At 41.8% G+C, this 13,613-nt stretch overlaps 3 protein-coding genes across 5 annotated transcripts; 2 read left to right on the forward strand and 1 right to left on the reverse strand.

Annotated features, from left to right (window-relative positions):
* Nucleotides 1-721: 721 nt before the first annotated feature.
* On the forward strand, nucleotides 722-5,232 carry prdx1 (peroxiredoxin 1). Of its 3 annotated transcripts, none has more exons than XM_080476134.1 (7): nucleotides 722-781; nucleotides 1,473-1,762; nucleotides 3,280-3,392; nucleotides 3,567-3,720; nucleotides 3,805-3,927; nucleotides 4,183-4,313; nucleotides 4,805-5,232. In XM_080476134.1, exons 3-7 carry the CDS (start codon nucleotides 3,287-3,289, stop codon nucleotides 4,885-4,887), a joined length of 597 nt encoding a protein of 198 aa, XP_080332260.1. In that variant the 5' UTR covers nucleotides 722-781; nucleotides 1,473-1,762; nucleotides 3,280-3,286; the 3' UTR covers nucleotides 4,888-5,232. The 3 variants fall into 3 exon arrangements, with proteins under 3 accessions (XP_080332260.1, XP_080332261.1, XP_080332262.1); XM_080476135.1 differs by having other exon boundaries at nucleotides 1,473-1,562; nucleotides 4,805-5,228; XM_080476136.1 differs by lacking the exon at nucleotides 722-781 and adding an exon at nucleotides 908-1,286 and having other exon boundaries at nucleotides 1,473-1,562; nucleotides 4,805-5,228.
* Nucleotides 5,233-6,734: 1,502 nt separating this feature from the next.
* Nucleotides 6,735-9,238, forward strand: zte38 (zebrafish testis-expressed 38; the record flags this gene model as incomplete). Its single annotated transcript, XM_080467172.1, has 10 exons — nucleotides 6,735-6,782; nucleotides 6,941-7,085; nucleotides 7,786-7,849; nucleotides 7,984-8,020; nucleotides 8,150-8,170; nucleotides 8,247-8,273; nucleotides 8,368-8,435; nucleotides 8,530-8,678; nucleotides 8,751-8,971; nucleotides 9,200-9,238. The coding sequence occupies 10 exons, from the start codon at nucleotides 6,735-6,737 to the stop codon at nucleotides 9,236-9,238; spliced, it is 819 nt and encodes a 272-aa protein (XP_080323298.1).
* A 190-nt stretch (nucleotides 9,239-9,428) lies between these two features.
* On the reverse strand, nucleotides 9,429-13,380 carry aldh9a1b (aldehyde dehydrogenase 9 family, member A1b). Its single transcript, XM_080462564.1, has 12 exons — nucleotides 13,290-13,380; nucleotides 12,988-13,187; nucleotides 12,489-12,634; nucleotides 12,216-12,345; nucleotides 11,838-11,972; nucleotides 11,337-11,533; nucleotides 11,110-11,250; nucleotides 10,848-11,036; nucleotides 10,674-10,761; nucleotides 10,408-10,549; nucleotides 10,217-10,329; nucleotides 9,429-10,058 (listed from the first exon to the last, which is right to left on the reverse strand). Exons 2-12 carry the CDS (start codon nucleotides 13,145-13,147, stop codon nucleotides 9,964-9,966), a joined length of 1,536 nt encoding a protein of 511 aa, XP_080318690.1. The 5' UTR covers nucleotides 13,148-13,187; nucleotides 13,290-13,380; the 3' UTR covers nucleotides 9,429-9,963.
* Between the last annotated feature and the right edge of the window lie 233 nt (nucleotides 13,381-13,613).

A 13,613-nucleotide genomic window follows, 5' to 3' on the forward strand; every position in this document is an offset into this window, starting at 1 on the left:
TGATTGAGCCGACAGCAGCCCCGCCTATCCAGAGTGCACCCTTGTGAAAACCACATGTTGAGCTAAATCTCTTGTTTTAAAGTGATGTAGATAATTGACATCGATCTGTCTAAAAGGTGCATTTATTCCAATTATCTCTAAATCTGTTCTTAACTGCAGATAGCTGTAAGACAAGTCCTTGTAAAGCTAAACAATGTAATCCACACTGTAGTGTGTACACCAACCACTCTCACTTCCCATTTCATTGTTTTTCTTTTCCTTTTTTGTGAGTAGTTTCTGGCATGAGGTTTATTGTCTCATGCTCACTACTTTATGCTTAGTTGTACATTATATTACTCCCAGTCACATGTGAGCTTCCTGAGTCTGAACAATGACCCTGAAGAGTCAACACACAAATGGACCCCTGTGAGGGTGACACTTGATTACACAGACGAAGATTGAACAGCAGGAGCTTGGATGACACTTCCACTCAATGAAGTGCGACGTACAGGCCCACGAAATCCCAATTTACAGTATTAAAACAGTGCTATTTAGTTTACCCATAACAACCTGGAAGGAAGCAACATGTAATTAACTCCTCCTCTCAAATAAAACACAATATACAATGAAGCTATTGTTTAAAGTCCACCAACAAATGAAACTCATTGTGATTTGCAGAAATGCAGGAGGAAAAAGGTGAAATTATGACTCATCCAGCTGCCCGGGGCGAGGCATCGCAAACGATCATAAAACGACGGACACAAAGGTTACAGCGGGGCGAATGCAATCCAAATCACCGCACGTATGTTCTGATATTCCAACCTTATTCAAGATAAATGTTTCATCTTTCCTTTTTATAAACCAACAGAATGGCCCTTCCTTGTGTCAAGGAACGCCTGCTGTTCCTCAGCCCAGTCGTTAGGTAAATATAGCGGTGGTGAGCGAGGAGGATATGACAGAGAAAAATGCGTTCTGGAGCCATCTGGATAAGTACAAGATGTCGCAACGAGGCACCAGACGAAGAGCAGGGAACTCAGAATGTTGGAACAAAAAGGAGTCTGAAAGCTCTACTGACTAGTTAACTATAATGTTTAGTCATAGACCATGGAGATAAATCATGGAGATAGATTAGGTGGTCCTGACTACAAGTCAACACAACCTAATCTGAGAACCAAGTCAAAACCAAGATCTTGAAAATGTGGGCTCAAGAACCGGACTGCTCTGGAGTACTACAACACTGGATGGAGAGGCTATTTGAAATATGAAAGTGTTACTTCTCGTGTGCTCATGGTGAGCCAACTGTAAAGGTCAGATGACAAAACCTCATGACTGTGTGTATTTCCTTGAGTTAGAGAACTGAAATGATTGTGTTTCACATTAATAAAGCCAATGAATCCAGCGTTAGAAATAAAGGACTTGACTTGATTGCAACACAGTGCCAGGACGGGAATGCGCTCTATAGATAAGAAGCTTAAACAAATGTGTCTTTACAGAGAGACGTTTCCTGAAAGCAGTTTCTTCCGTCTTCCTTCTCATCCCTACGATGTGGATTTCACAAGAGGAAAAGTGCAGAGTCATGCTGTGTAAGAGGAGTGTGTGTGCAGAGGACTGTGAGTGTGTGTCTGTGGATGACTGAGCTGGAATGAGCTGGAGTCACGTTCTCCTCCGTGTTCTCGCGAGATGTGACTTCTGTATAAAACCCTATCTGGAGTGGGCTCGCTCCCACTCTGCGCTCCGCCCGTGTCTTTGTACTGAAAGGAGAGAAAGAAAAAAAAAAACTCAGGTTCGTGTCTATATCTGCTTCTTATGATCTATTTCTTTATCATAGTTTGTTTATAAACTCCTGCTGTATTTACTTGTAAGTGTTGTTTTCATGGCAGACTAAACTTTTCTGATGTTAAGTGATGCAACAAGTGTTTCAAAACTCAAAAACTGAGATTATTGATTTGATCATGATCAAGTTTGAGACCGTTATTGATTGTTGGTTCACGTTTATGCTTAAAATGTAGACTCATTTGCCATTTTCTGTATCTACAGTAAATAATTATTTTGTAGAAAACCTTCACCTTGTTCAATAAGTTATTTTTTTCCCCCATGTAACTGGAGCTTATAGAAAGAATAAAAGAAAGAAATCACGGAAACAGCTGTGGATTTAGAGAAGTGTAAATGCTTCGTGCGTTTCGTTTGTAGAAGTGCAGGGTGTTTGAATGGGAAATGTTTGTTGACTTAAATACCTGTTGCATTGTAATATAAAGACAGTTAGACATCAGGTTGTAAGTCGCAAATTGAGGAAAACACGAAGGGTCCTGTCTAAGTTCTTTACTAATTGTTTCCATCATTCGTTAAATAGATTTGATTGACTATTTTTAGACGACAATGACATTATTGAAAACCCGAGGAAACATTCGCTCAAGGACCTACATATTAATGGATGGCGGAAACATGGCTGTTCTTTTCTGCTTCAGCTTTAAGTTAAAGCTCAGCCCATAATTACTATGGATGGTTACTTTCTCTTTTATCAGTTTTGTATTTAGTAGCTTCAAATTTAATTATCTATTTGTGAAGCTACTGAAAAACTCATCTGATCGCAATGATGATGTAATACATGAACAAAGCTCTATTCATATCACGTATTATCTAGATATTAAATGGTCTGGAACGGTTATGAGAAGTGTGTAAAGTTCTGTCAATAGTGGCGCGATAGGAGTAAAATAACTAGAATACAGAACAAAGTCAACATTGGTATGATTTCTACAAATTTATTGTAACTAATATTTTTCTTTATAATAACTTGATACATATCTCACTATTTGTGCTGTTGATTGTTTGTTTGATCAATATATTGTAAAGACAGAGGTGCAGCCAAAATGTCTTGTTTTGTCTCGGCACTTTCTTGTTATGAAGATAACAAACTTCGGCGTGATATCCAGAGATGTTGAGCATTGATAAGAGTGAAAACACTGAAATTCTATCTATTCAATAATCTATTGAATGCATGTTTGTGAACTCTAGTTTTTGTATTAATTTGTTGTATAAAGTATAAATTAATCTTGTAGGTGAAATAAGAATTTTAATAACAAAACTATTAATCTGGGCATATTACTTTAAATTCCACAGTGTTTTCATTAGACGTAGATAAAGAGGAAGAGTTAGTTGACTTTGCGTGAAAAAAGAAAATCGTAAAAAAAAGGAAGCGTTTTCATTCATTCATGACCCCACATACACTGTGAACAATAGTGTGTTTTGGTTTCGATGTCAGACTTTGTAAGACACAGTTTTCTTCCTTTGTCCATCCGTCAGATTGAAGATGTCTGCAGGAAACGCACGTATTGGAAAGCTGGCCCCGGACTTCACTGCCAAAGCGGTGATGCCAGATGGACAGTTTGGAGACCTGAAGCTGTCGGACTACAGAGGTACACCACGGCTGGTGACTCACTTACAGGACGTGCTTTGATGGCGCTCTCCCCTTGTGATCCCCTGCTTTATAATGGAACAGAATTCACTTAATTTACACTACAGAACACAGATAATTACACCTTAATAGGGTAGTTTTACAGGCCTTATTGTTCCTTTTCTCTTTGCCGCAGGAAAATATGTGGTCTTTTTCTTCTACCCGCTGGACTTCACCTTTGTGTGTCCGACGGAAATCATTGCTTTCAGCGATGCTGCCGACGAATTTCGGAAGATCAAATGTGAGGTCATAGCCGCCTCGGTCGACTCACACTTCTCCCATTTCGCCTGGTATTTTTTACACTTAAACATTCACGGCGATTGTGAGCCTTTACTTTCAGAAAGTTCTCACATTTTCTTTGTGTGCTCTCTAAGGACCAACACACCACGTAAGCAGGGCGGCCTGGGTCCCATGAAGATCCCCCTGGTGTCTGACACGCGCCGCACCATTTCCACAGACTATGGCGTACTCAAGGAGGATGAAGGCATTGCCTACAGGTTTGCTGAACATCCACCTTTCTAGATATCTTTCAAAATCCAATTGGGCAAGCACAATCCCTGCGCTCACACTCACACCTACTTGCAATTAAGATGAACTGATTATTCTAACTTAATATGCATGTCTTAGGACTTTGGGAGGGCGATTGGCGTACTCTCTTTTCCCTCTTATTGTGAAAAGTTGTGCATTTGATCAGCTGTCCTTCAGTAACATTCTCAAGAGCTGATCTGTAAAGTGCTCTCTGCCTACTTCAGGGGTCTGTTCATCATTGATGACAAGGGCATCCTGAGGCAGATTACAATCAACGACCTCCCGGTTGGACGTTCCGTTGAGGAGACCTTGCGTCTGGTCCAAGCCTTTCAGTTCACAGACAAGCACGGAGAAGGTGAGTTTTAGCTCCTGCACCTCTGTGGCGACTGTGACGTGATCTGTGTTAGAAAAGAAATATATATTACATGCCTAATTCTGTTCTCCACTTGGTTCAGGCAAAAAAAATATACAGTTACAGGAAAAACTATATTTTTAATTCTTAATTGAATACAATCTGCTTCTGCACAGATGGGCCAGATAAGCCACAAAGAAATAAATAAAGCATTGTTTTCAGGCACAATAAACACTTTGAGCAAAAAATTATATTGACTGTTTAGAAAAGAAGAAATATCTTAGAGGCTGACTGATATTCATAGTTTAATCCTGATGCCAGTGTGCAAAATTTGGGATTTGGGAAGAGACTGGAACAAAGAGGTTTTACACCGTATACCCAAACCTTTGACATGCTGACCTGTTTGATATGTAAAGAAGTTTTAAATTGTATTCTGTGAAGCATGTTGATGTTTCATCTGTTGGTCAGGACTCATTACAGGTTTATCTTTTCAGTCTGCCCAGCCGGCTGGAAACCAGGAAGCGACACAATCAAGCCAGACGTCCAGAAAAGCAAAGATTTCTTCTCCAAGCAGTAATAAGCCCAAACCTCGAGTCTGCCGCCTGCTGTAGGGAGATTTCCTTTTGTGATTACGTTTCCAATATACGAGCCACTGTGCCTGTGGAGGAGTGTTGAGGAGCCGGTTCTTTCGTTCATCGATGTTGTGTTTGTGTTCTGTCCTCTGTTGCCTCAACAATGCACTCGTGGCAGTAGCATTACACTGTGGTAAATCTATTATTTTCTGTCATTCCTTAATATTGTTACTTACACAAGACTCAACAGCCTTTTCTTCATTATTGAAAGGAGTGCTTATTATGTTTTTTTTTTTTTACAGTGTCCAACAAATGTTTCACATCTAAATAAAGAGTTCTGAAAGCTACTAAGACTGTATTCGTTTTTTCGAAATATATTTAGAAGGCTGTATTATCCCGATACAGCCATAATCTACCCTTCCCACTCCACTTGACGTTGAACAAGACTCATTGTGAATTTGAAGTAATTTTACCTTCCAAAAGTTGTATAAATTTGTAATATGACGATCAGGAAAATATTATTTGAATAACTGAACTTGTTTAGACCGTAAACAAGTTCAGTTATTCAAGTGATAATATTTGAATAACTAAACAAGTTCAGTTATTCAGATATTATCATTTGAATAACTGAACTTGTTTACGGTCTAAACGAGGCTGTTGTTGATGTCTTTAATGATAAAATTGAATGAAATGTTTCTGCTTGACTTACAGTTCATGCAGAACATTGTACACGTCTCAGGTTGAATCTCCAACCATTGTGTGAATAATGATAAATCAAAGAGTCTGTTAGGGATTTGTTACTAGAACGTGGCTTCAATCCAAATCCATCTTGAAACATAATGGTATCGATTAGAACATGTGTGGGATGCTTGTGGGAGTAATTCAAGCAAATACAACACGGATGACACACATCTTAATACGTTTTATTGTAAGCAAAAGAAAAGAAATATGCACTTGATCATTAAATAAGACAGTTGACCTTGAAATTCCCCATCAGGAAATAAATTACAGAGTTACAGTTTAATTAATTATAAATAAAATAAGGGCTATACGGTGCAACGGTGGTTAGCACTCTGGCCTTAAAGTGAGAAGGTCCATGTGTGTGTGAGGGTTTCCACCAGGTAATCCGTTTTCCTCTCACACTCCAAAAGCATGGATGTGAATGTGTTCAGTTGTCTGTCTCTCTGTGCTGGACCTGTGATGGACTGGCAACCTGTCCCACGTTGCATCCTACACTCATAATTAACGGGGTTTGGCTTCAGCACCCTGCGACCCTGCATGGGAGAAACCGGGAAAGAAGATGTATGGATGGATAATACGATAAACACTTTCTTCAGGTCAAATAATATAAGTAAAACCCCCAAAAATCATAGCCAGAACCTGTATTAAAAAGTTACTCAGTCCAGTTCAGTAGATTAATAAACACATATGAATAAACAGAGAATAATATATAAAGCAAGACAAGTATATTAGAGAACGTAAGTCACACAGTTAAATGGGGGCGTCAGAAAGTCATTGAAAGACGGAAGTTTGGCTTTTTATTTTCTTTTTCAATCCAGCCGCGGGGTTCGAACCCGCGTCCCCCAAAACCCAATTACCTTAGCTCAACACCTGTGTGCCCCCCCCCCCACCCCCCAAGTGACGTCGTTGCATTTTGTGCGGGAAAAACGAGCATTTATCGCCATCGCGCCTCTCCCGGGGGTTTAGCGTTTTAATTTTACCCAATCAACCCACAGGAAAGAGGCTTATTGAACCAGCACTCGCGTTTTAATACCGAAAGCAATTTGCAGCTCTCACGACGAAGTATTTGTCCCTTTAGCTGGCCCGCTCGGTCTGTTAGCTGGAGCTAAAAATGGCGTCTCTGGAAACGATGGTCAAACAGCAGGAGGCCACGGCTGAGGTATGAACACAAAACCAACACTAATAAACAACTAATACCTGCTTATTAGCTGTAAAATCTAAGAATCCACCGTGACGTGACCGGCAGTCACGGTTGGTTAAGGTCAATTGTTGATTTCTCATTAAATTAGTTTTTTGTTGTTTGTTTTTTTTTAATAGTGGAAAAACTTTTTCCCGAATGACTTAAAAACCAAGCAGGAGTCTCTGGTCTTTGTCAAGAGGATGATGGCTGTGACTGTGTCCTACATCACCTACCTGAGAGGGATCTTCCCCGAGGAGGCCTACAGGTCCAAATACTTGGAAGGTGAACAGAACTGAGGCACAAACAAACACTGCACTGCTGTGGCACCATGAGGTCAAACTATCAACAGTCTCAACATGTGAGAAAGGATGTTTTCACACACTCAGTCACTGTTTTCACACACTCGGTGTCTCACTCTTCATCAGGCGGCTGATCATATTCAGCCACTGACTTCCACGTTTCTTCCGGTTCCTCCCAGAACTGAGCTTAAACTTTGACACTAGCCATAAAATACTCGATTAAACAGTCAGACTGAACAAGGATGCTGTTAGATTTTCATTTCTTCTCTCAAAAGCGTCTTTCTGCCAGTCAGAGACTTACCAATACTACTTGATCAGAAATAGGAAACAGGTGATTACAAATGTGTGGGAGTCATGTTTTTTTTGTTTTTTACAAATCATTATTAAATTTGTACAATTTAGACTTGGGATTCTAAAGATGACATTATAAAGGGGCACGTACAGAAATGGGATTAAAAGGTAAATGTTTTAATTTGAAAGGTTATTGCAGTAACTGTAACTCCAAAATTAAAAAAACAACAACATATAACTCAATTTAAAAAGTCAACCAAAATGATAAACTGGTATCAACTCCAGGTGTGTTTGACAGCCATTAAAAAAACGTTATTTTTTGCAATAATGACAGAAAAGAATTCACGACGTTTTTCAATATTTATTTTGTCATGTATGTGTTTTGAAAACAGATGTGTGCCTCAAGATTTTGCGGGAAAACTGCATGAACAATGCTGCAAACCAAATTGTGAAATGGTAAATATGATATCTCTATTTTTGGCTGAGTAACAATGCTCACTTGCAGAACTCAGATCCGGTGACAATTTGTAAATATGCAGTATTCATCAGCAGTTGATGTTCTTGTGTTTTTCTCAAATGGTTTTACCCAGGATGATGGGCTGCTTTGACGCGTTAGAAAAGCAATATGTAAGTTTATCACACCTTTTTTACTTTATTTTTGTTTTTTAACTTTAAAAATGTAATATTGTGTGGGATTTGGTCTTTTAATTGTCACTTATTCTTTTTGTTAAATGCTTCTGTCTGAATTCGGAAAAGCTCCAGGTTGTGTACATCGGGGTGAGTGAATCACATGACTACTGCTGTATTTCCAGTGCTGATTGTATTTCCAGTGTTGGTTATTTTTGTAATTTAGGTCTACACCAATCCAGATGAACCGGATGTGAGTTTTCTAAACTTTCCATTTGTAAAGATTTTTAAGTTGTTCATGCGATCGTCTTTGTGAAAGAGTCTGATTACCTCGTCGGACTTTGCAGTGCGTCATTGAGTCCTACCTGCTCAAGATCAGATACTCCGCCCAGGGTCCAGAGCTCAACATCGTCAGGTTTGAATGGCTCGATGCCTCACAAGTATACAAAATGCTGCCAAGCGGTCCGACTTTTAATTGGCTCCTGAAACGTTCTGAAATGATACTACAGGAACGATGGCGTGGAGATGCATGTGAGTCTGGAGGAAACCAAGAAAGCCTCTGTGGTGCTGATCAGGAAGCTCTACCTGCTGATGCAGAACATGGAGCCCCTCCCCGACAACGTGCACCTCACCATGAAGCTTTACTACTACGATGACGGTAAGATTCATTGAAGAGTCTATCCGTGACTTCAAGACCAAAACCTCACATGCTGCTCTGATCTGTTCAAAGTCACCCCGGTTGACTACCAGCCGCCGGGCTTCCAGGAGGCACAGTGTGACAGCCTGTGGTTCGAAGGCCACGCTGTGCACTTCAAGGTGGGCAAGGTGCAGACGGGCTTCCACTGCTTCAGTGTGGACGTGTTGGTGGAGCAAGGTCGGGTAGAGCAACTGCAGCTGAGGGACACTGAGCAGCTCGGCCAGGGGCTTTCTCCAAAGAAAGACATGATGAAGGTGAGTTTCATCAAGTTATTGACTCTTTCCTGGCTGTTGCATTTTGTAAATATCCGTCAGTTCATCTCAATGTTTCCAAACACCTGCTGCCAGGATCCTGGCGGGAAAATACACAATGACGAAGATTTCCCTTCGGAAGATGGTGAGGCTGCGCGCCGCAACCGGTATTACCAATACTGAGAGTTGTAGTCAACAAACGCTTTACCCCACTCTGTTTTCTTTTTACAGAATCGGCACAGTTCAAGAGACCGAAGACCCGAGTGGTGAAGGTACATTTATACTCCACGTATGGCTGCAACACAGAAAGATTGGAATCCGTTATCACTGCCTGTTTGTCTGTTCCAGCGAAAAGCCCCTGCCAAAACTCTAGTGAGGAAGAAAAGAAGATTTTAGTCAACAAGAGGAGCGCACAAAAAAACAACATACACAGTCTTATCATTATTCTTTTATTATTATTGGAACATTGTTTAAGTTTTGGTAAAAACCAAAGTGTTAAGTTCCTCTCATAATTCACGACTGACAAGACAGAAATGTTCGTGTGGCAGGTTCTAGTTCAGACAAGATGGTGTTTCATCTGAGTTTAATGTATTAATTCATTTATTGACACTTGTTATTAAATCTTGGATTTGTATAAAAAGGCTCTCTAGTTGAGTAAATAAAGCTGGATTGTAAACATTGTTTTTGTTTTCTTGTACAAACAGGAAACACAAAGTTACTTCAATACAAGGAAGGAATAATACAAGACGTGGTCAGCTTGTGTTTAGTAAATACTAAACCTTTGTTCCATTCAGTCAGTTTGGCTCAGATGGGTTTTTATGTACAAAGTTTCACTGCTTCACTTGACACCTCCTTCATAAGGAAGCCATTTTCAGGGATTAACAGCCAGTCAACCTTTCCAGGATTGAAGGGTTTGATTGGCGTCCGGTCGGGGCCACACTGTGTTTGTGAGTCTCTGGCTGAGTGTTACAGCTCCTCTCCTGTTGCTGGGTGGTCTAGAAGAGGCTGTCCACGTCTCCCATCTCCACAAACACAGTCTTGAGCTGGGAGTAGAACTCGATGGTCACCTGGCCGTTCTCCCGCCCTATGCCTAGTCATCAGATTGGGTAGAGCATGGTGCTATCGTTAGGCTTTTGGTTACGTAATTCAGTGCAAATAGATTTGTGTCATTTAAATGTCATTCCAACAGCACAGCTTGAATAGATCAATGTGTTTTTTTCTGCTGACTCCGGTCCAACAAGGTCGCACCTGACATCTTGAAGCCTCCAAACGGCACTTCCACAGGAGTGATGTTGTAGTTGTTGATGAAGCAGGAGCCGGCTTTGAGCTGCTCAACCACTCGATGGGCTCGTCTCACATCTCTTCAAAAAAGAAAAAAAAAAAAAAGTGACTTATTCGCATAACATTACTTGACAGATTTTGCCTTTTTGTAAACCAACCTGGTGAAAACTCCCGCAGCCAGACCCATTGTGGTGTTGTTGGCTCTGTGTAGGACTTCCTCCTCAGTCTCAAAGGACAACACGGACATGACGGGACCAAAGATCTCCTCCTTCACGCAGGTCATTTCGTCTCTGCAGTCACCTGTGGCACAGGAAAGCCGATTAAGATGAGCCCACATGAATAACTCATCGCCGTTTTTAATTGAGATGACTTCCATTAAATATTTCCTATTTTAAACTCAACACGGTATCAGAAGGTTTCTCACCAAGTACACAGGGAGTCATGTAGTATCCACCTCTGAGTTTGGGGTCTGATGGGACGTAGGGTTCTCCCCCACACAGCACCGTGGCTCCCTAACGACAGTGGAGTTCAAACTAAAGTCAAAACTGAAGCTGTAGCAGGCAGACATGCTCTTTAGGTGAAGATAAACCTGACGTACCTCCTGTTTTGCTTGCTCGACAAATGCCAGCACTTTATTGAGGTGTGGTCGGCTGACCAACGCGCCCATCCTGGTGCTCTCTAACAGGGGGTCCCCGATTTCAATGGCTTTGGTCCTCGTCACCACCTCCCTCACAAACTCAGGCAGAATATCTTTCTGAACAAACACTCTTGTACCGTTGCTGCAGACCTGCAGAACAGGTAGAAGTCAGTCAAATGCCGGATGAAAGTGATGAAAGGATATTCAGAGCAGGACACCACACCTGGCCTTGAGAGAGGAAGTTGGCCATGAGGGCTCCCTTCACGGCGTTCTCCAGGTCGCTGTCCTGGAAGATGAGCAATGGAGATTTTCCTCCGAGCTCCAAAGTCACCGGTTTCACTCCTTTAGATGCCATCTCCATAATCTGAAGGTAAAGAACGACGCGGGAGAATATTCAATAAAGAAAATCGTCACGTCTCAGATCAGGACAGAGCTGGTGTAGCCGCTGACCTTCTGTCCTGTGGCTACACTGCCAGTGAAGGAGACTTTAGCCACATCGGGATGGTGACAGAGTAAACTGCCAGTCTCCTGGCCGCCCTGCACCACATTCACGAGCCCCTCTGGAGCTCCGGCCTGCGTAAAGATCTCTGCCAGCATGACGGCCGTCACAGGGGTCATCGGGGAAGGTTTAAACACCATGGAGTTACCTTTGGAGAAAATCGGCTAAATTAATAACTCACACTAACAAACACAAAGACACTAGTGGGCAGCAGAATCTAAACTCTTGTACCGTTGGTCAGGTCACTTACAAATTGTGAGGAACAAACTTCTACAACTGAAATCTGCCTGTAACAAACTGTGCAGTGGTGCCATCTATTGGTTGGAAGAGATAAAGCATGGGGTCTTACAAGCTCTTCAATGGGGTATGAGTTTCATGGTCGTGTGGCTCACATGTATAAATAAATCTAGGTGGTTGTGTGTCTTCTCTACTGGTGAAGAAGAAATCCCTACCACAGGCCAGGGCCGGAGCAGACTTCCATGCAACTATCTGAAAGGGATAATTCCAAGCCCCGATGCCGACACAGACTCCCAGAGGCTCCCTGCGGGTGTAAGCAAAGGATCCTCCAGGCAACTGCACGTGCTGACCTTGGCAAAGGAAAACGAGCAGGAAAAAGGTGCGGCGATGTCAAGTATACATGTTATTACAAATCAGCTTTCCTACAACAACAATATATGTAACGTTCGCTGTGAAATTCCAATAATTTGGGTCATGACATGAACTAATGGTTTCTTTTCCAATGAGATTGTTCTTTAAAATCTATGACTTATCCATAGTTCATGATATTAGGAAAAGCGGCTCTGACCTAAACATACGAAAGCTGTACCGACCTGCCATTGTGCTGGCCAGTCCTGCATAGTACTCTATACACAGTCTAGCTGAGTCCACGTCCAGACGGGCCTCTGTGATGGACTTCCCATTATTCACCACTTCCAGTTCGGCGATCTCCTCTCTCCTGCTCTGCGCATTAATATCAAACACAATAACTCGGAATTGCGTGGAAACAACACGGAATGAATCTTTATCTGCTGAGACACATTTAATATATGGTTCTAATTCATCTGTGCCACTTGAACTCTTGTGTCCTCACTGGTTTAACACACCTCAATCATATGAGCAGCTTCTATCATGATTCTTGCTCTCTCCATCCCTGACATTTTGCTCCAGTGACCAAAGGCCGACTTGGCAGCCCGCACCGCTTCATCCACCTCTGCAGCACCACACTGCTCCAGCTGGCACAAGACAAGCCCTGCAAAGTGATGCGTCATCCAGTTTAATATACAAATCAAGAGGTAACATGATGACAGGATTACACACGCACACACACACGTAATAATTATTACAATTATCACAATTAAAATGAAGTTTACCATACAACAGATCGACGACTTAGATTCTTTGATATTGGGCTATTTGGAGATGTACGTAAAGAGGAAAGGGACGTTTTCTGAAAACAATTATTTTGCGGAAAGACCAGAAAATATTTGACAACCCGTGTAGAAAACTGTTTTTTTCTAAGACTCGCTCACAAAACAGCAGCGACCAAAGTCCACGCGCAGCACACATACTCAATAACATCAACAGAGCGACAAACTTATTTACCGGTTGAAGGTTCGTAAACATTTTCCTTGTTGTTTTTCTGGCCTTCTCTTCGCTTTCCAGCCCAGAAGTTGAGCGGCTCCGTGATCCTCACCGAGCCCGAAGACAAACTCCGCACCGCGGGCGGGAGAGAGCGGGGGACGGCGGCCAGCCTCCGGAGCATGTTGACGCAACGCTCCGAGTTCAACTATTAACACAGGTCACTGCAGCGAAGTTTAAAGACAACCGAGACAGTTATATTCGTCGTGTCCAACACACTCACTGACATGAGCGTGAACGTCTCGCATCATGCGTGTGAAACTCACCCAAAACAAGTGTTCACATCAAATACGGTGGATAAGTTGTGGATCCACACGTAGCATTTTTGGCTGTCAAACCTAAACGTTTTATCGTAAGTTGCAGCGCGAGGCGGGACAAATAGTCCACGACAGTTCCCGAAAGGCAGCGGAAAGATCCCCAGCACCCTATTGGATGACTGGACTGTCAATCACAGAAATACGGTAACAAAATATTTCTTTTAAAATGAACTATTTAAATCTCAATTATTATATGCTGCTGTGAACCAGCGTTAAATGGAATTGAAATAGAAAATATGTATAAATATCAAATATGAGTTTGTCGTGAAAGGG

Source organism: Lipophrys pholis, assembly GCF_963383615.2.
Source record: "Lipophrys pholis genome assembly, chromosome: 1".
Classification (NCBI taxonomy): Eukaryota; Metazoa; Chordata; class Actinopteri; order Blenniiformes; family Blenniidae; genus Lipophrys; species Lipophrys pholis.